General features: G+C 36.8%; 1 protein-coding gene across 6 annotated transcripts in view; it reads left to right on the top strand.

The window, feature by feature from the left end:
* TP63 (tumor protein p63) overlaps window positions 1-21,242 on the top strand; it is a 225,221-nt gene that overhangs the window by 115,947 nt on the left and 88,032 nt on the right. Inside the window, exon 1 of one of the 6 annotated variants that reach the window (XM_060198513.1) lies at window positions 8,718-9,166. The exons of 4 other annotated variants lie outside the window; for them this stretch is intronic. In XM_060198513.1, the coding sequence (XP_060054496.1) occupies window positions 9,125-9,166 (42 nt within the window). In that variant the 5' untranslated portion in view covers window positions 8,718-9,124. Of the gene's footprint in view, window positions 1-8,717; window positions 9,167-21,242 lie in introns of those variants that run through there. One more of the 6 variants, XM_007525670.2, reaches the window with a different exon arrangement.

Here is a 21,242-nt window from a genome sequence, read left to right as displayed (position 1 = left end):
GTGGGAAAAAGATACATTCATTACTTCAGTGAATAATGTAAAATAGTAGCAGGGGAAAGTTAACTTTTTTTTTACTCTAAAATACTGAAAATATTTTAAGTATCAGGGGTACTTAGGAGGTGATGATAGAAGGAACACTATCTTATATGGCTGACCAAAACATGAATAGGTAAAATTAATGTAGTAGTGTTGAATAGTCTTTAAAATATTATACCTTTCCATTGAATAATCCATCTTCTCATCATGTAGTTTAATTAGTAGTGTAGAGCTTTCTTTGATTTAAGATTAAAATGTTAAAGAAAATAAAAGTAGGGTGTCGGGTGGTGGCACACTTGGTTGAGCACACATGTTACAGTGCACAAGGGCTTGGGTTTGAGCATCCAGTCCCCACCTGCAGGGGGAAAGCTTCAGGAGTGGTGAAGCAGTGCTGCAGATGTCTCTCTCCCTCTCAATTTCTGCTATCTGTATCCATAAATATTTTTTAAAAAAGAAAACAAAAGCAAGACTGGAGAGATAGATTACTATGTAGTGTATGTGTGATCGAGGTTCAAACACTGGCATTAGGGGCAAGGTGGTGGTGCACCTGGTTGAGCGCACATGTTACAATGCACAGGGACCCAGGTTCGAGTCCCTGGTCCCACCTGCAGGAGGAAAGCTTCACAAGTGGTGAAGCAGTGCTGCAGGTGTCTTTATGTCTCTCTTCTTCTCTATCTAACCTTCCCTCTCGAATTCTGGCTGTCTCTATCCAATAAATAAATAAGTTAAAAAAATAAAATAAAAACACTGGCATTACATGGGAGGTGTTATAGTACTGGAAGAGACTCCAATTCTTTCTGTGTCTTTACCTGACTGTAGCCTGCAATGGTGAAATCGTACAAGCATAAAACCCTGGCTATGAAAAAAGAATTGAAGAAACATCCAATTGATGGGAAATGGCTAAAGTAATTTAGTGAAAGTATACAGTAATTTAAAAACAGAATGTTAAGAAATGAGATGTCCTGAATATGCACTCCTAACTAAAGGTTATTTTTTTTCTTTTTTTATTTTTATTTATAAAAAGAAAACATTGACAAAACCATAGGATAGAGTGGTATAACTTCACACAGTTCCCACTACCAGAACTCCATAATCCCATCCCCTACTCTGATCGCTTTCCTATTCTTTATCCCTCTGGGAGTATGGACCCAAGGTCATTGTGGGATGCAGAAGGTGGAAGGTCTGGCTTCTGTAATTGCTTCCCCGCTGAACATGGGTGGGCATTGCCAGGTCGATCCATACTCTCAATTCTCTCTTTCCCTAGTGGGGAAGGGCTCTGGGGAAGTGGAGCTCCAGGACACATTTTTTTTTTAAGTAGACATGGATGTGTGAGTGTATGCATATATGTGCAGACACATTTACAGATTTATCAAAATGTATCTTCAAAATGTATTATTTCATACAATTCATAAAACAAGCATGTGAACAGATGTCTAGAAGATAATATGGCAGCACTTAGTTTCTTCTAAGTTCTGGGAAAAAGGACTAAAGAAGTTATTTTTGTGTAATGAAGTGATTATAATTGTTGATACGTGTGTGTTATAAAATTAAGACTTTTATAAAATATACAACATACATGTCAAAGCATTAATATTTTTTAATGATTTTATTGGAAGACTGATGGTTGACTTGTTAGCACGCGGCTTTAATTTGTTATCTTCCCATAATAGTAGCCTCAGAACACTTACCCCCAACCTGAGTCTTTTCCACCATCATGTACTAGGACCTAAAGAACTTCTCCACCCCCTCCCTTCTTCACCCCACAGTCATTTGCTTTGGTGTAGTACACCACAAAGAGCTAATATCTTATTAATAATGCAAACACAGCAGCTGCAGTTAGGTAAGGATTGGCAAAATGAAGACATAAGTAGATCACTCAGAAGAATTATAAAGGGATAGCAGAGTTGGGCAGTAGCACAGCTGGTTAAACGCAGGTGGCGCAAAGTGCAAGGACCTGCATAAGGATCCCGGTTCAAGCCCCCAGCTTCCCAACTGTGGGAGAGTCACTTCACAAACGGTAAAGCAGTTTGTGAAGTGAAGGTCTGAAGGTATCTATCTTTCTCTCCCCCTCTCTGTCTTCCCTTCCTCCTTTCTCCATTTATCTCTGTCTCTTGACTGCCTGAACTGTTTATTTCTCTTGTCATGAACTGGACAATTGTAAATTGAATTTTTACCCAGTGTATTATTCTTACATAAATGCCTTTTCTATAGTAATCAATGTGTAGTAACTAGACTAAATAGAAGAAAGACAAATAATGCTTTCAGCCCAAGTGCAGAACCTTACTCAGGAGGATGAGTGAGAGAAAGAGGAAGAGGAGGTGAAAGAGAACCAGGAGAAAAAGAAGGAAGAGAAAGTTGTCATCATGTTAAAACTACAAAAAGTCATAAAAGGTCAGAGTTTTACAAAGCATATGTAAAAGCTCCAAAATGTTGGGACTTTCCAAGTTGCTGCCAAAACAAAATCAATTAGATCACTGTAATGTCATCACTGTAATAGAGTATACTTTCAAAATTCCAATCTTTCCTCAGGTAGAATATAGCAATCATAGAAGGCCAAGCCAAGGAAGTATCTTGGAGACACAATAACAACAGTCTTCAAGAGTTTGTGGAAGTAGTTGATTTTGCTCTATCAATGCTCTATTAATAGAATGAGGTGATCAAAGTTGTATTTAAATCTAAAAATCTAGAGGACGGTGCTCTAAAAAGGAGAGGAGAAATTGGAGGGACTATAATCACCCAGATAGAATTTTGATTATAGCTTTGATGGATTGATTTATATGTTTAAAATCAGGGACATATATTTATTCAGAGTCTCAGCTATTGCTATAAAATTAAGTCATCAGTAATTAATAAATCACTACCTAATGCTAACCAGATTTACTGAAGCCCCTGGCTTCTACCCTTTCTTTTCAATCAATTGAAAAGAACTAATGTTTTGATGAAGAGATCCCTTTAACTAGCTATCTCTATGTCACAGCTTCACTTCTACAATAGTTCTCATACACTGAGTGCAAACACAAAACCAAGGAGGACAGAATTGCTTCCATTTTTTTATGCTCTAGAGGTTTTGTTGTTGTTGGTTTTTGTTTTGTTTTGTTTTTTATTTATAAAATGGAAACACCAACAAGATCATAGGATAAGAAGGCTACAATTTCACACAATTCCCACCACCAGAACTCCTCTCGCCCATCCCCTTCCTTGCTAGCTTTCCTATTATTTATCCCTCTGGGAGTATTGGACCCAGGATCATCACGGAGTGCAGAAGGTAGAAGGTCTGGCTTCTATAGTTGCTTCCCTGCTGAAATGGGTGTTGGCAGGTGGATCCATATTACCAGCCTGTCTCTTTCTTTCCCTAGTGGGGCAGACCTCTGAGGAGGCAGGGCTCCAGGACACATTAGTGGGGTCCTCTGCCCATGGAAGTCTGTTTGGCATCATGGTAGCATCTGCACCTGATGGCTGGAAAAGAGTTAAGATATAAAGTAGAACAAATTGTTGACTACTCATGAACCTAAAGGCTGGAATATTGTGGATGAATATTTGGGTTCTTGAGTTTTGAAAAAAGCTAGTAGGCCTATTTTCGGTATATTCCAAGGAGCCCATGACTTTACTAGTTTTTGCCTGAGCCTGACATCTGATATGCAGGTGGACCTATGTTATTGTCTGGGGAGATGATATCATGCCTGGAAAAAGGGCTAGAAAGTTGGATCAGGGAAGAAAGTAGCTCTAGAGTTTTATAGAACATAACATAGATTAAGAAATTATAACAAATGTACTTACTCAACCTTTCACATAGAAATGTAAAATTGAGACATTAGCATTTGATATGATAGAAATATCAAATTATAATGCTCAATAAATTAAGAAAAAAATATATCTATTGGGGTTGTGTCTTCAGTTTTCATACTAAGATAAAGCCTGGAGAGTTGAGCAGTCTGCATGTGAAATTTTTCAGAAAACCATAGATGGAGAGACGTTAAAAGGAAGAGACACCACAACACCAGAACTACTGATGTCATAGCATCTCCCTTGTGATACTGTTGCTTGAAGCTAGACTACACACATGGCAAGACACACACCCTAGTCAGTGAGATGTATCTGACCTTGACTGGCAAATCTTACAATGCTAAAATGAGAAAGGCCTTACAAAGTATGCTTCAATAAAGTCTTAAGGAAAACAAGTAATAAATTCTTCTATAGGAAAGTAAAAGTTTTTGTATCTATGTGTCAATGACTGCCTTTAACATCCCAATAAAATTGATTAAATATAATAAAAGGTGGAAAAGTTAAATTTCTTCAAAAAAAATAAAACAGGTATGAGGTTGAAAGGCCATGCATACATGTACACGTATGTACCAACAAAGAAATATTTTAGCATTTATGATAAGAGCTACTATCTTTAATATCTGAAGGACTCTTATGTGGATAGCAATTGAAGATTTTGCAAACATCATTTCAGTATAATGCATGTCTTGATCTTTTATCTTAGATAACTGACTTCTCTTAAACATTAGCTTTACAGCAATGACATTTTCATCTGGGGCAGGGCCATGAATGAAGTTTTGGGGAACCTGGAGGAAGTGTCTTAGAAGGGAAAATAATGAGGAACAAATAGATTTATTTGAACTCTTGAGAACTTGGGAAACCCATTTAAGAGCTCCAAGTTTGTTTATCTACAAGAAGGAATAATAACACTTAGCTACGTCACTAGATTGTTAGGAAAATAGCTGCACATTATTAAACCTTTGAGATTTAAGGGTAAGCCTTACGGTATGTGAATGCAGAGAATAGCTGCTTCTTGTAGAGATTTTTACACCAGGTACTCACAAGTATTCAGATATCAAACATCTCCAGATGTACTTTAGTTGATTCTTTTTGAGAAAAATTTTTTTACTGAGTTCAAATTTAAACGACCCACTTACGGGTATCATTCTGAATGTATCTTAAAGAAAAAAACATGGATCCCCTTCTCCAGCACATGGTACTTTTTATGTCATGTAAACATCTTAGTATGCACAACTGTATTGTTCCATTGCAGAATTTCGAGGTGAGGATATTGTACACATATATTTAAACAAAGTAAAAGAAATGCAGTAATTCTCTTAATCACTCTTGTGAACTCTGGGCAAAAAAGACTCATCATTGTAATGATCTTTAGAAGCATTTAGTTCTGCCTCTTATTTCACAAATGAGGAATCTGAATCTAGAGTGGTTAAGTAACCTGCCCTGAGGGCACAAAGCTACTTAAAGGAGGAGCTGTGGACCTAGTTCATATCCTGTAGTTACTCCTGTGACACTCAGTCTAGTGCTCTCTTGCCTTCACTACTCAAAGCACCCAAATGGCAAACATGTTGTATCATATATATATATATATATATATATATAACCTATCAAGATTACATACATATAAAAACATACATGTGTGTATAAATGTGTGTATTTTACATCATTTTGCCCTGAATCTTGGTAGAGATAATAGAGACAAGGGACAGACTTGACAATGTTGGCAGCTAAGATGCTATGTGGAAAGAATTTGATTTTCTAATCCACCAGATACTACTAGAGATCTCTTGACATTGTGAAGAATTAACCATTAGGTGCTTCCACAATTTGATAGCATATCGTCAGCATTTAAGTCTGTGAACCCAAGACTTAATGGCTTCAAACTACCTCATTAGTACAGAAAATAATCGAAGAATGGTTAGCTAGACTGATGAGTTAATAGTATTTAATGTGAGTATTGATTCCCAAGCTCAACCTATTCAAAACTGCCTAGTGTGATAAATAAAGACATATGGCTAATATCCCTGGCAGATTAAATTCAGTAGATCTGCCTTTTAGAGTTTTTTTTCTTTTAAGATTTTATTTATTTACTGATGAGAAAGATAATAGTAGAGAAAGAACCAGACATCTCTCTGGTACATGTGCTCCTGGGGTTCAAACTCAGGACCTCATGCTTGAGAGTTTAATGCTTTATCCACTACACTATATCGCAGACCATGCAAGAGACCTTCTTTATAAAGAAGTACCTAGACACTGGTACATCAGGTTAAATGTGCATATTATCATGTTCAGTGACATGTGATCAAGCCTCCAGTACCCATCCGCAGAGGGAAAGCTTCATCAATGGCAAAGCAGTGCTGCTAAGTCTCTCTCCCCCCTCTCCCCCTCTCTCACCCCTCTCTCTCCTCCTCTCTCTCCCCCTGCTTTTCCCCCCTCTATCCCTCTCCCTCCCCCCTCCTCCTTCTCAATTCCTCTCTGACTCTATCCAATAAATAAATTAAAAATTTAAAAATATTTGGGCTGGGGAGACAGAATAATGATTATACAAAAGATATTCATCCCTGAGGCTCTGAACTCCCAGGTTCAGTCCCCAGAAGCACCATAAACCATATCTGAGAAGTGCTCTGGACTCTGTATTTTTCTTTGTATAGCTTATTAATTAATAAATGTATAAATATTATAAACATACGTAAAAAATGAAAAAGTACATGGATGATTCTTTGTAAGTTATAAGCTTTTATGTCATTGGAGTAGGTGATGATTTTTAAAAAGTATTTTATTTATTTATTTGCTTATTTATTGGATAGAGAGTGAGAGAAATTGATAGGAGAGGAGGAGTTAGAAAGGGAAAAAGAGGGGAGTCGGGTGGTAGCGCAGCAGGTTAAGCACACATGGCACAAAGCGCAAGGACTGGCATAGGGATCCCTGTTCGAGTCCCGGCTCCGCACCTGCAGGGACTTTACTTCATAGTGAAGCAGGTCTGCAGGTGTCTGTCTTTCTCTTCCCCTCTCTGTCTTCCCCTCCTCTTCATTTCTCTCTGTCCTATCCAACAACGACGACATCATCATCATCAACAACAATAACTACAACAACAATAAAAAAGGGCAACAAAAGGGAAATATATATAAAGAAAGGGAAAAAAGAGACACCTCTAGCACCACTTCTGAAGCTTCTCTCCCATAAGTGGGGACCAGAGCTTGAACCTGGGCCCTTGAGCATGGCAAAGTGTGCACTCTATCAAGTGCATCATTGCCAAATTTGGAATTGATGATAATTTTAAGGAAACAAATATTAACTTTCTACTGAATCTATTATTGAGACATTAAATACAAATAATTACATAACATTTTGGAAGTAATGTTATTTATTTTATCTTGTGGCTAGTACTTTTTTACTAAGGTGTTAAGTCTTGCCAATATTTCGGTGAAGAATTAACATTGTGTTTGACATGTATTTGTAACATTCAGATTGTTGTGCTTCTTTTTTTAAAAATATTTATATATTTATTTTATTTTTTTGTTAATATTCCTTTTTGCTGCCCTTGTTGTTTTGTTGTTGTTGTTATTAATGTTGTTGTTGAATAGGATAGAGAGAAATGGAGAGAGGAGGGGAAGACAGAGGGAGAGAGAAAGACAGATACCTGCAGACCTGCTTCACCACCTGTGAAGCGACTCCTCTGCAGGTGGGGAGCCAGGGGCTTGAACCAGGATCCTTTGCGCCACCTTGTGCTTTGTGCCTGCACTTAACCCCCTGCGCTACCGCCTGACTCCCTGTTGTGTTTCTTGACACTAAATCAAATAATACTATTTTTTTTAATAAAAGGAAATGTTATTGCCTTTATGACACACACTGCATGAATGCAAAAGTAGCAGCAAAGCAGAAGCAAATTCAAGGTCAGAACTATGCTTGCAAACTGTTTCTAAGGTTTACATGTTTATCTATTGTGGCTTCTTCTAATTAATTTTACATTCTAAGTTTTAGAAGAGACATAACTGAATATTTATTTAGAGCTGTTTGGTATTCTGAGTGAGGAGGGGTGGAGATAGAAGATTCTAGTAATGCTTAGATATAAGTTTCTAACTGGCTTATATAGAATGTCCAGTAGTAATAGTGTTAAAATGAGTATTTTAGTGAATCACCAAATAGTTTTAAATATTAAGATATATTTCATCTTCATTGAGTTATGGTAACCAAGGCCTGATTCTATATGAGTGGATTCTTATTTATTTATATGAGTAAACTCTTATGCCAAAAGCTAATCAGTTTCTCACACTTTAGAATTTATTCAATTAGCATGTTATAGTCTATTTATAGAAAGAGATATCTTTGAGCATTAATAAAAATCTGGATGCAGTAGGAGAAATCATCAAATAGATTAGCTATTATACAGATTCCTTATTACAGGAATTATGATAAAAAGTTTTGATGTTTTTTTCTAAGAGTTTGAATGGGTATTTTTCCAGGATTTATATTTCTATGCATGGCATGGATATTTGTTTGTTGGTTTCTGTGAGTTTAACTGGACCAATAGTTTAAATTGTTTCGAAGTGTGTTCTGAAAAATAATGTGACTAATACTGGCATAGCTTTACATAGAGCCACCGACTTCTCTAGGGAGGACAGGTTGAAAACTTTTCAGTGATTTGCCAGTGGATTTTAATTTCTGTATCCAGGAAAATAACCATGGGCTTGAGACTCTCCCCATAATTTCTAACTTTGAGCATTCTTGAAACTCTGCACATACATTGTGTTAAAAAAAAGTTGACACTTTCCAAAAACTTTTTAAAAGTTTTATCTTTTCTGTTGCAAAGTGTAAAATCCTTTATGAAATACCTTCTGTAAGTGCCGTGGTGCCAAAGCAAGGTTTGTGGTTTTGGGGGGGGAGGATTTTGTTTTTCTTTTAGGAGAGAGTGTACTTTCTTATGAAAGAGACAAGAGAAAGTTTTACCTGTCCTTCTCTCTCCTGTTTTTTTTTTTTTTTTTCTTACTTTCCTTTAAAGATTGGTGATAAGGAATTCTAACTACTTAATGAGATGGGAGAGGCCTCACTCCATTGGAGTGGAGGAGTCCAGGTGGAAGTTGATGGATTGGACAGGTAAAGAGGAGAGACCCGCCCCTCATGCCTATAGTTGGGTATATATTAGGGAACCTAAAATTATGTACAGAGAGAGAAAGAGAGACAGAGGGATTTGAGTTTGTTATCTTCTTAGTATAGTCATATTGTGAGGCTCTCAGAGGGGGTGGGGGGGGTTGACAAAATCCTGGAGCCAGAAGAGAGGACAGCGGGATTGATCAACCTTACAGCTAACATGTTGTACCTGGAAAACAATGCCCAGACTCAATTTAGTGAGGTAAGAATTTTAGATTTTAGTACTCTATTTAGTGATGCTTTTTGATTTAAAAAATAAAAGCTGATATATTTTGCGGTTCTCGATCACCTAGCTTTTGTTATTTGGGTTTTTTATCTTTATTGTTGTTGTTTGCTTTTTTGCAAATTGTATATAGAAAACTCCTTGGTAAGTGTTTTCTGTGATGTTTGTAAGATTTTTTTTTTTTTGATTTTTTATTTTCTTTGAGTCAGAAATAAAGCAGTAGGATAGAAAGGAGAAGAAAACATTCTGGGAGACATATTTTTTTTTTGAAGAAAGTGAATATTCAGTTTATAAAATCACTTTTTCCAAGAATAGATTGAGAACACAGATCATATTATGTTAGATACAGTAAAATACTTTCTCTGTTGGTCACTTATATATCTGTCAGACAAATTAGTTAACTGTTTACTAACTAGTGAAGGTCTCAATTCCAACTCCAGACCTCATTCCTAAAGTAAAAGAAACTTTTAAAATTTTCAACATGAAGTTTTTAAAACATTTTCATTTTGAATCCTAGCAATTCAGTGACACATAAATCCTAAGAAGACTTCAGTTATGTTCCTATTTTTTTGTCCGGTGTTTAATTTAGACTGTCACTGGATAAAGATATAAGAACTTATTCTGGAATGGTACATGATTAAATGTTTATACATGCATATATATGTATGTGTGTCTGTGTATTGTGGTGCATGGGTCTCTATGCACAATGGCATGATTGATGATTTGCTTTTTAAACTTCTCTCAGCCAGTTTGTCTGAGGGATTTAAGTGACTGGGCAAAAGGATAAGGAAAAAAACTCCTGAAGAGGCTGTAAGGCTTTGAGGAAGTTTCCTAAGATTGAGGGAGGTCTAACAACAATATTAGTTTACATTCCTCAGAATAGGGCAGCTGTGTTGACACTAATCAGATTGGGGGTGTGCGGTGTGGCGAGAGCGAGTTCAGTGTTTCAGATGAGAGTGCTTGCAGGCAAATGCTTGGAAAAGTAGACTGAATTACTCACGTCGAGCTCCATAAAAAACAGAACAAAATACACACTGCTGCACAGTCTAAGATGAAGAAGAGTCGCAGAAAGGGCAGCAAAACGGGACCGGCACTACCATATTGACCATGCTGTTGTCTAGACACCTAAACTGTTTAAATATAGCAGGGGAGATACTAAATTATCTAAAGAAGGAAAAGGAAATACCTGTTTTCCTTTAAAAGTTGCAGGCATGCTTGCTTGTCTTCAGTGGAGAAACTTGAGTTTCTAGTTTTGTTTTAATGTAGAAAACTAGCTTAAGATGTTATTTAACAATTCTAAAAAAAAAAAAAAAAAGAGGGGACTTTGAAGATTACCTTGTTTTTATTTGGACCAGAGTTGCCTGATTTTTTTAAGTGCTCAATAATCTACCACATTACATCTGACTTTGTGTTTGTTCGTGAACTATTTCATGTACCAGTATTTACAAGCAATCCGAGAACTGTGTGTTTCTAAGTATAAAGCAAAAGCAAATGCTGGTTTAGAGATATCAGTGAGAAAAGCATAAGCTGTTGTAATGTGGAATGTGGAAAGAATGATATTCTCAAAAAAACAGAAAACCTTCATCCATGCTGTGATTAGGAGAGATCTGTGAGCATTGTTACCTTTTATGGAGATAGAAGAGTCAGGTCATATATGAGATAGGGTATCCTTATGCTGAAAGAAAATACCTTTACACGAGTTAGAGTTTTGCAAAACTTTAGGCAAATGTGCGGTCAGGAGCTCAAAAGGCAGTGCTTGTCTGTCTTCTGTTGGAATGCTACTAATGCACCTGGAGGATATCTATGAAAAAAAAAAAAAAAAAACTACGGCTAAGTTTCCCAACCTTTCTGCATCTTTCTGTATACTGTCGTCATGAATTTGATATCCTTCCACCAGTGTGTGTATTTTGTGATAGCTTCGTGGCTTGAATTCTATCTTGTAGTTTCAGAACAGCTTTCCTTTCTGTATAGAGTTGTGCTTTCATATCTCGCCTTCCGTAAGCATGCAGCTCTGTATCGAAGTCTATGAAGTGCCAGGGATTACAGGGCCCAGAGAATCCTGAAATTTATCTCAAAAGTTATATTATATTGCACTTTACCCTGAAGTGGCATGTATTAGTAACTGTTAGTAAAAAATAGCCATCTACCATTATCATATTAAAGAATGCTGAAACACTGGCAAATGACGCATAAAGGTAGAAGATACCCCCATAAGCATGAAAATGACCTTAAAACTATAGCCCATCCTCTGACTTCAGATAATCACAAATTTTTATTTGCTAATAACTTTCATTTTATAACTCAAAAGACTATTTAAAAATATTCTTTCATCTCAAAATTTTTTTTTTCTCACAACTTTCCAATTGTTTCTCTCTAAGCACAAGTGGATTGGGAGAAGCCATTAACAAAGAGGAAGGTGTCCGGAAGGGAAGAGAACCTGGGCAGGATGTAACAGGCACAGCTTAAGGTTCTCCCCTTGGGTTATGATGGAAAGGTCTCAACACTGTACCACTCCCCTATGCCAGACTTGGCATGATACACACTCTGTGAATGGTCTCAGATGTGCCGAGAGAGATTTCTTTCAAGAAAAAAGAAATTCTTCACAATTTAAGTTCAAATTTCTTACCACAGACAAAAAGGTAGGAAGGAAGGAAGGAAGGAAGGAAGGAAGGAAGGAAGGAAGGAAGGAAGGAAGGAAGGAAGGGAGGGAGGAAGGAAAAGAGTATATGTGAATACACATATATAAGGGCAAGAGAGAAAGATTTTCAAATTTCTTCACAGGAGCATACATGTATTATAATTTCCAGATTGGGGTTCTGAATGAAGTACACAAAGGAACTTTGCTGAGTTGCTACAGTAGTCTAGAACTCAAAAGCACTTAAAGGCTCATACAAAAACCTCCTATTTTTCTACAGATTGAGTTTAATGACCTTTCTTTCTATAGTCATGTTTGCAATTCTTGTACAACCGAATCTTATTGACCTTTCTACTTAATACCAAAATAATGCACTCTATCCTAGACATTTTGTCTAGGACAAAATGCACTCTAAAAAGAACTACTTAATTCATGGTAGATCCTCCAAAAATGTTGCCATAAAGAACTGATGTGCCAATCTAGGTGAAAAGCTTTCATAGTTCAGGCCATCATCCTTTGTTATCTGAGTCTGTGTGGTTAGGGGAAATAATCTCTCCTAACCCCGTACTGTGAAGTGAACAATTTTTTTTAAATGGCTGTGATTTTCCTCTTCAGAATAAATTATCTTCTTTTTCTTTTTTTTTATTATTGTTGTTACTATTGTTATTGTTGCTATTGCTATCTTGCTATTGCTCTTGTTGGATAGGACAGAGAGAAATGAAGAGAGGAAGGGAAGACAGAGAGGAGGGGAGAAAGATAGACACCTGCAGACCTGCTTCACCGCCTGTGAAGTGACTCTCCTGCAGGTGGGGAGTCTGGGGCTCGAACCAGGATCCTTACAACGGTCCTTGCACTGTTTTTCTTTTCTTTTCTTTTCTCCTCTTTTCTTTTCCTTTCTCTTTTCTTTTTTTTTTTAAAGTATTGTGCTTCTGAGAATTTTAGTACCATAGGTAAAAGCACAGTAGGTAAAAAAAAACAGAGGCTGCAGGTTTAATCCAGGAGCCTGCCAGGCTGTGTGTCTCACTCCCTGCTGAGGGATTAGACTGCACTACTTGTTTTATGACTGGTTTCTCTGAAGCCTAAAGGGGTTGGGAGAAAGAGATTTTAGATCATAGATCATAGATCTTACCCAGCTTCATGACTAGCACAAAAATGGTTTGGTGATAATAAATCACTTATCCTTTACCCTTTACCTAGATAAGGAAAAAGGTTTTTTTTTTTTTTTTTTTTTTTTAAGTAGTAATCCTCAACAGGGGTGTGGAGAGTATAGTAGGAAACATGAGTGAGTGGCTGAGTTAGCTATAGCAACAACCACAAAAAAAGGCCCTCTTTTCATCATATCTCATAACTTTTATGAATACATTGAAAAAAACTTCCCTTAACAATGAGCATATACAGAACTTAGAGGTCATACATTTTTAAATTTTTTATTTATAAAAAGGAAACCATTGACAAAACCATAGGATAAGAGGGGTACAACTTCACACAATTCCTACCACCAGACCTCCGGATCCCATCCCCTCCCCTGATAGCTTTCCTATTCTTTGAGGCCATATTCTTTTAAAGGAGTTTATATCTGAGCTTATGGGATGTTATGTTATGATGGAAGGATGTGGTGCAGAGTACTGAGAAATACACCAAAACAAATATACCTGGACTTGTTTTGTTGGGCATATGGTATGATGGAACCCAAGGTGCAGGGGGATAGGTACCTGATGGGACACAAGGGGCAGGGGGATAGGTACCTGTTGCTGGGGAAATAACTCAGTGTGTCAGAGTATTTAGTTTGTGTTCCTGAGATTCAAGTGGTTGCAAGTTATACCCCAGAAACCATAAATCAAGAGCTGAAGGGTGCTCTGGTCTGTATTTTTCTCTTTGTGTCTCATGCCTCATCCCAATCTCTCTTTTCCCTCTCTCTCTCTCTCTCTCTCTCTCTCACACACACACACACACACACACACACACACACACCGTCTTGCAAAGAATAAAAGAATAGGATGGAAAATTTCCTTCATAGTAATATTATGTACTTAAGCTTTTCCTCTGGTGAATATATATTTAACTTCTAACTGTTTTATGTTAATAAATGAAAAACAATAAACACACACAATACATATACACAAAAACAAACAAAAAACACCACAATAAAAAATTAGCTTATTTATTCCCACAAACTTTTTACTGTTTTTGTGAAAATGATTTTTTTCAAGAGGATCTAACTCATAATTTTCTTGCAAACACAAGATAAAATTAGGTAAGATAATTGATGTTAAATTCATGTTCAGTTCCAATTAATTAGATTGAGCGACTTATGTTGGCTTTCCAGTAAAATAGTCTGTTTTGGAGCTGGAGGAGAGTGGATGAAAGCATCCAGGCTAAACAACTGTCTAGCTCCCCCAACCCCTGATCTATCCCTACCTATCTATCTATCCCTGTCTCTCTATCTCTATCTATCTATCTATCTATCTGTCTATCTATCTGCCTATCTCTCTATTCATCTTTCTTTCTTTTTTTCTCTCTTTCTTACTTTCTACCTTCCCTTAACTCCCCCTTTCCATGAGTGCAAAAAAGTACATCTTTTTAAAAATATTAAGCAAGATGATATAAAGTCTCAGAGAAGAAAAACAGTAGCTCAAGGCAGGAGAGTCAAGAACATTTACAAGTGTGTGCAGCAGATAGCTGAACTTGAATGTAAAGAGAACTTTCCAAGTTTCAGGCAATAGAAAGGATGGAAGACTTCAAGTGAAAAAACGAGCATTAGAAAAGGCAGAGAGGTGGCTGACTGATGATGAACTGAGAGACCTTAAATAGTTCAGTTAGATGAAAGGGATTGGAGCAAATGTTAGAAATGTAAGAGAAAGCATTTTGTGAATGGTCATACTTGGCACATATGTTTATTGGAGTGGCAATGATAAAACACTGTGGGACTGTAAACAGAGAAATGGTGTAATTGGAGCTATACTGTGGTATCTACCACAGGAAAGTTATCCCTGCTATGTGTTTGTCTGCTCTTATAGAGTAATGTTTTATACCAACCTGTTCAACCTTAAAAAGTATTCCAGTTAGAAAATAAAATTCTTTTATTTTTTAAAAGATTTTATTTATTTATGAGAAAGATAGGAAAGAGAAAGAACCAGACATCACTCTGGCATATATGCTGCCGGGGATCGAACTCAGGACCTCATGCTTGAGAGTCCAAAGCTTTATCACTACGCCACCTCCTGGGCCACTAAAATTATTTTATTTTATTCTTTTTATTTTTATTCTTTCCTTCAACCCTCCCTCAAATGAATGGGCTTCTCTCTTTTTAATTTTTAAAAAATATTTATTTATTTGATAGAGACAGGTAGAAATTGAGAGGAAGAGGGAGATAGGGAGAGAGGCAGAGAGATACCTATTGCACTGCTTCACCACATATGAAGCTTTCTCCCCTGAATGAAAAAGTAATGTACATTTGGTTATAAAACAGATTAAGAGTGATTTTTATACCCCAAACATAGATTTCTAGATTTCTTTTTTATAATTTTATTTATTTGTTTATGAAAGCAATAGTGAGAGAGAGAGAAAGAGCCAGCTTATCACTGTGGCATATGTGAGGAAGGGGATTGAACACATGAACTTATGTGTCTAAGTACAGCATTGTACTCACTCTGCTACCTCTCAAGTCATCTAGATTTCTGCCATCAAAAGAAGCATTATCCTATAATATGACACCTACTGAAAGGTAATTAAGTTCTAGGAAAGCAGAAACCATGAAGTTGTAATCATTGGCCTTTGAGAAGTCACAGTCCTAGGGTATATGTACATAGGAGTGTTTATAAATGACTCTAGTATGAAGCACAGAATGGTAAGAGACAATAACTGTTCTTAAAGGATGTGAATTGGCATCAAACTGGTCATATTGAAGGCAATTGCCTCCCTAACTTGAGACCTCAAATTTAGCACAGAAAGAAAAGTCATTCTGGGTAGAAGGCAGAAAATTAAAAATACAAGGAAGAGATACTAAAGATCCAAAGAAAGAGTAGTATATGCAGGCTTGTAAAAAGAATGTGTTATTTTAAAGCACATTTAATATGCATATGAAAGATGCATATTAAAGAAGGACTTAGTGACAAACTTAATGTAGTGTATACACATAATGGCTTTTTTTTCAATTTTTTAAATTTATTTTAAAAAGGAGACATTAACAAAACCGTAGGATAAGAGGGGTATAACTCCACACAATTCCCACCACCAGATCACCACATCCCCTCCCCTCCCCTGATAGCTTTCCTATTCTCTTTCCCTCTGGGAGTATGGACCCAAGGTCATTGTGGAATGCAGAAGGTGGAAGGTCTGGCTTCTGTAATTGCTTCCCCACTGAACCACATAATGGCTTTTAATGCTATCTATTTAAAATGTTATACCATTACAGTGCAGTTACCTCAGTTTTTTTTTTTTTACATTTTTTTATTTATAAAAGAAACATTGACTAAACCATAGGATAAGATGGGTACAACTTCACACAATGCCCACCACCAGAAGTCAGTATCCAATCCCCTCCCCTGATAGCTTTCCTAGTCTTTAACCCTCAGTTTTAAATAAACAGTATCTGTGACGTTTTTGTAGAAATGGCAAGAGAGAGAAATGGTTTTGCACTTTTATCTCACTAAGAGCTAGGATTCACACATACTTTGAAAGGATGGTTATTGTTCAGAATTTGAATGCAAAATGTTGTCCACATGACCTAGGAATGATGGAGGGCAAATTAAATAATACTTGGCCCAGATGAAGCTGATTCCTTCTTGCCATCTCTCAGATTTCTATAGATATAGGTTAAATTTCTTTTTTTTTTAATATTTATTTTTTTATTTATTCCCTTTTGTTGCCCTTGTTGTCTTATTGTTGTAGTTATTATTGTTGTTGTCATCGTTGTTGGATAGGACAGAGAGAAATGGAGAGAGGAGGGGAAGACAGAGAGGAGGAGAGAAAGATAGACACCTGCAGACCTGCTTCATCGCCTGTGAAGCGACTCCCCTGCAGGTGGGGAGCCAGGGGTTCGAACCGGGATCCTTATGCTTGTCCTTGTGCTTTGCACCACCTGCGCTTAACCCGCTGCGCTACAGCCCGACTCCCATAGGTTAAATTTCTTAACCTCATAGAGACTCTATGATTCCATTTTTAGTCAAAGCCAGAAATAAAATCCGTAATGATTGATTTTCTGTTAATTAGAATTAACTTTATTAGTCATCTTAAAATCAGAACAAAATTCCCTTTGCACTGCTCATTGCTCCAATTATAAATACATATCGAAGACTTAACTATGAAAGAATATACCAACTAAGACATTTATTTCAGGTAAGATTTGGATTGATAAGTGATAGAGCAGAGGAAAATACACATGCCCTATATAAGAAATAAAGAACCACTATATAAAACAAAAAGTATTAACAACACAATCAAAATCTTGGAAACTCAAATAAATAGATCTTTCCTGTAAAGTTTTCAACTCAACAAGCATATTCATTTGCATTTAAGATTTGAACAGAAATACTGGGGAAAGTTATGTCTATCTCCATATTAATAGCCTCTCCTTCCCTGACATCCTTAATCAAATCCATTTCTGCCAGAAGGAAAATGTAGGCAATTAAAGAAATAATAGTGAGGTGATGGTCCATTCTTGGGGAAGGAAACTCAGTAATTTGACTTAGAGGCAAAGGGGAAGATAGGTGAGGTATCTACTTCCTTTTTACTCCTTACCAGACCAATCCTCTCCTTTTATCAAGTATAGTTTGAAAATATCCAGTTAGCATGTACTTGGCCTTTTAACTCTTTGCAGATAAACAGTGAAGCTCCAGCAGCTACCAAGTGGTCTATACAACCTTCTTTGAAGCACTAAATGGTTGTTAAAGTGTCTGTGAAGTCTTTTCAGAAATAGTACTATGTATTTCCTCACATGGTCTGGATATATGGCATGCCTAGATGACTCAAAAACATTAATTTCCAGAGTTCACTGAAAACAATCTTAGAGAGTTCTTACTTGCAACTTTCTTTCATGTTTCATGAGTAACTTTATATACTCTATTTCAATTTCTTTTAAGACAAAGTGAAATTGAACTATCTCATTGATTTCGGCTGAGATGGTTCTACCAGATAATAGTCACCAGTCAATTAAAAATTCAGTAACTGGTATTAAGATGAAGGACATGTTGGTTCTAAATGAGGAAATAACTGGCAGGAATAAAACTTTTTGGGGGAAAGTTTTTGGATGTATGTAGAGTGTAAATTGGTATCTTGTGCAAAACTAATTATCTGAATTCAATCTTGTGTTTTTTAAATAGCAAAAATGAAATATTTCCTTATAAAAGCTAAAAGAGGGAATTTTGAGTGAAGTTGTGGTGTGTTGCCAGAGGCGGAAATTTATGAAACATTACTAGTCAGTTCTTCTGGAATCACTACAAAAGAAATAGTTCTACATTCTTATTGGCGCTAAAGCCACTAATAGGTGCAGTTTAGTATAATACCCCTATGAGAATTACCACCTCCAAAGTGAGCTTGCCTTGGAAGGAACTCCGTGCAGGCATTTTCTTTTTCCTTTTAAGCTTGCGCAAAACACCCAAAGGGGCCATTTCCAATCCAGGCAGTGATCTTTCTCAAGTTTATTCTTTCTCAGATCACAGAGACAATGGGGAATATGCCCTGTTTACTCAAATCAGTCTGGATTAGTGTCATTCTATTGATGGAATCAGAATTAAAAGGAAAACCATTACCCCTTCAAAGGGCAGCATCAGATGTTTTGGGAATGGCTTGATTACTTTTACATAGGCCATGTGAGACTCTGTCATCAGGCTAAGGTAAAGGGTTCCATGGAGTACACAGGAAGAGGAACCCCCAAGTGTTTGGCAATGGAGATGATTTGATTAGGTAATCCCCCCCCAAAAAAAAAGACTTTAAAGGCTGAAAATCACAATAGTGATATTTCAGAGAAGATGCTTTTTCTGTCTTCTTTCTCCACTCCAACACCTTCTCCCAAATAACTGTCTCCAGGTCAGAATCTTAGCAGTTTTTACCATTCTGCCAGGATGAATGCACTTCACTCTTGCAAATTCCCTAGTTCCCTCATTCAGATCTACCCTCCTCCCTCCTCTCTCTGAACTCATTTTTATTTCTCTATCTTCCTTCATTATTCACTCCTTGTCTAGACTGGAGGCCCTAGAGGGTAGAGGGTATATGCTATTGACCTCTGCATTTTCTTCAGGGTGTGTAAATAATATCTAAATGTGATGGAGGCATGCATGTGTTGGAAGGAATAGCTTTAGCTAAAAATATGACACATGGTATACACTTATGGGAAAGATTATTTGTAGCTGAGTTGTGCAGAAAAGCAGAACAGTTTCACACATTATACAAGTCTTGTCTCCACCTGTAAGTTCTAAATCATAATTTTTTTAAAATCTTGCAAGTTTTTTTCTTAATGAGTTTTGTATTTCTCTTATACTTCAAGTGACATTTTTATATATATATTTTTAATTTTTATTTATAAAAAGGAAACACTGACAAAAAACATAGGATAAGAGGTGTACAACTCCATACAATTCCCACCACCAGAACTTTGTATCCCATCCCCTCTCCTCATAGCTTTCCTATTCTTTATCCCTCTGGGAGTATGGACCCAGGGTCATTATGGGGTGCAGAAGGTAGAAGGTCTGGCTTCTGTAACTGCTTCCCTGCTGAACATGGGTGTTGGCAGGTGGATCCATACTCTCAGCCTGTTTCTCTCTTTCCCTAGTGGGGTGAGGTTCTGGGAAAGCAGAGCTCCAGGACACATTGATGGGGTCGTTTGTCCAGGAAAGTCCAGTTGGCATCGTGTTAGCATCTGGAACCTGGTGGCTGAAAAAAGAGTTAACATATAGAGCTAAAGAATTGTTGACTAATCATGAACCTAAAGGCTGGCGAGTTGGGGGGGGGGGTCCTCCATTTTGTAGATAGTTAGTAGTCCTATTTTGGTTATATTCCAAAAAGCCTATGACTATACTAGTTTTTTTGTTTTTTTTTCCTGAGCCTGACATCTGATGTGCAGGTGGATCCAAGTTGTCTGGGGAGATGATGTCAATGGCTGGAAAAATGACCAGCAAGCTGGATCAGGGAAGAGAGTAACTCCCAAATATGGGAAAAGTGTATAAGTATTGTTGACATAAACCCCATTGATTTGATCTGATCTGGAGCGCATATTCAGCTTAGGAGCCTATGTGACCTCAGGATGCCTGTAGATTTGAGATGACTTTTTGTGTGTGTGTGTGTGATGACAGGGCAGTTTTCTGAGTAAGGAGTGATTTGTATCTAGCTGTGTTAAACAGTGTGAAGTGTGCAGCTTTCAATTAAGTGATCTACCTATTAGGGCAGAGAATGTGTTTGATTTAAAAAAAAAAGAACAAGATTTGATTTTTGGGCTGCTTTGTAGTCACTTCTTTTTTTTTTTTTTATAAATGTCTACTTACTTTTGCACTGTTTCTTTGATTATTTTTGTCCTCTCCATGTCTTTTAATCATCAGCAGGGATGTAGGTGGTTTTCTCTGGCTGAATATGCTTGATAATTTGTAAACATTTTGCCATTTAATTTTTTGTATGAGAAATCTTTAAGTCATTTTGTTCTTAAACATGGTTTCCTAGTTTTCTTTTCCTGATGAAGTAAGACACTAATGTGCTATTATTATTATTAAATTGATTGATTGTTACTTTTATAACAGTGTAAATATAATGAAATGAATGAATGAGTGTCTTTTTGAAGTAAGGCACACCTTCTACATAACTGGGAACTTCAGTTATATTTAAGTTAAAAGTGACAACTCAAGGGAACACTCCAATGTTATATAAGTCACCATGTCTAATTACAAACCTCAGTAAGTCATCAAAAACATTATCTCAAATTAGTGAAAAATGCAGTAATTAGCAAATATCTTGACAAGCAAAAGCAAACTAAAACTCATGAAATAGTATTTCTCATTTATATATGTATAGAATAGTAAGACTTAATGTTTTATTTCTTATTTTAGGCATTGGTTTTCTTTTTTAAAATTTTTTATTTTATTATCTTTCTTTTTTTTGAAATCTTTTCCTTTTTTTTCTTTTTTTAATATTTATTTTTATTTATTTATTCCCTTTTGTTTCCCTTGTTTTTATTGTTGTAGTTATTATTGTTGTTGTTGTTGTTGGATAGGACAGAGAGAAATGGAGAGAGGAGGGGAAGACAGAGAGGAGGAGAGAGAAAGATAGACACCTGCAGACCTGCTTCACCGCCTGTGAAGCGACGCCCCTGCAGGTGGGGAGCCGGGGTTCGAACCGGGATCCTTATGCCGGTCCTTGTGCTCTGCGCCACCTGCGCTTAACCTGTTGCGCTACAGCCCGACTCCCATTTTATTATCTTTCTTTATTGGATAGGGA

The sequence above is a fragment of the Erinaceus europaeus genome, chromosome 9 (assembly GCF_950295315.1).
Source record: "Erinaceus europaeus chromosome 9, mEriEur2.1, whole genome shotgun sequence".
In the NCBI taxonomy this organism is placed as follows: Eukaryota; Metazoa; Chordata; class Mammalia; order Eulipotyphla; family Erinaceidae; genus Erinaceus; species Erinaceus europaeus.
Note: the sequence above shows the minus strand (reverse complement) of the source record. Positions and strands in the feature narration are given on the sequence as shown.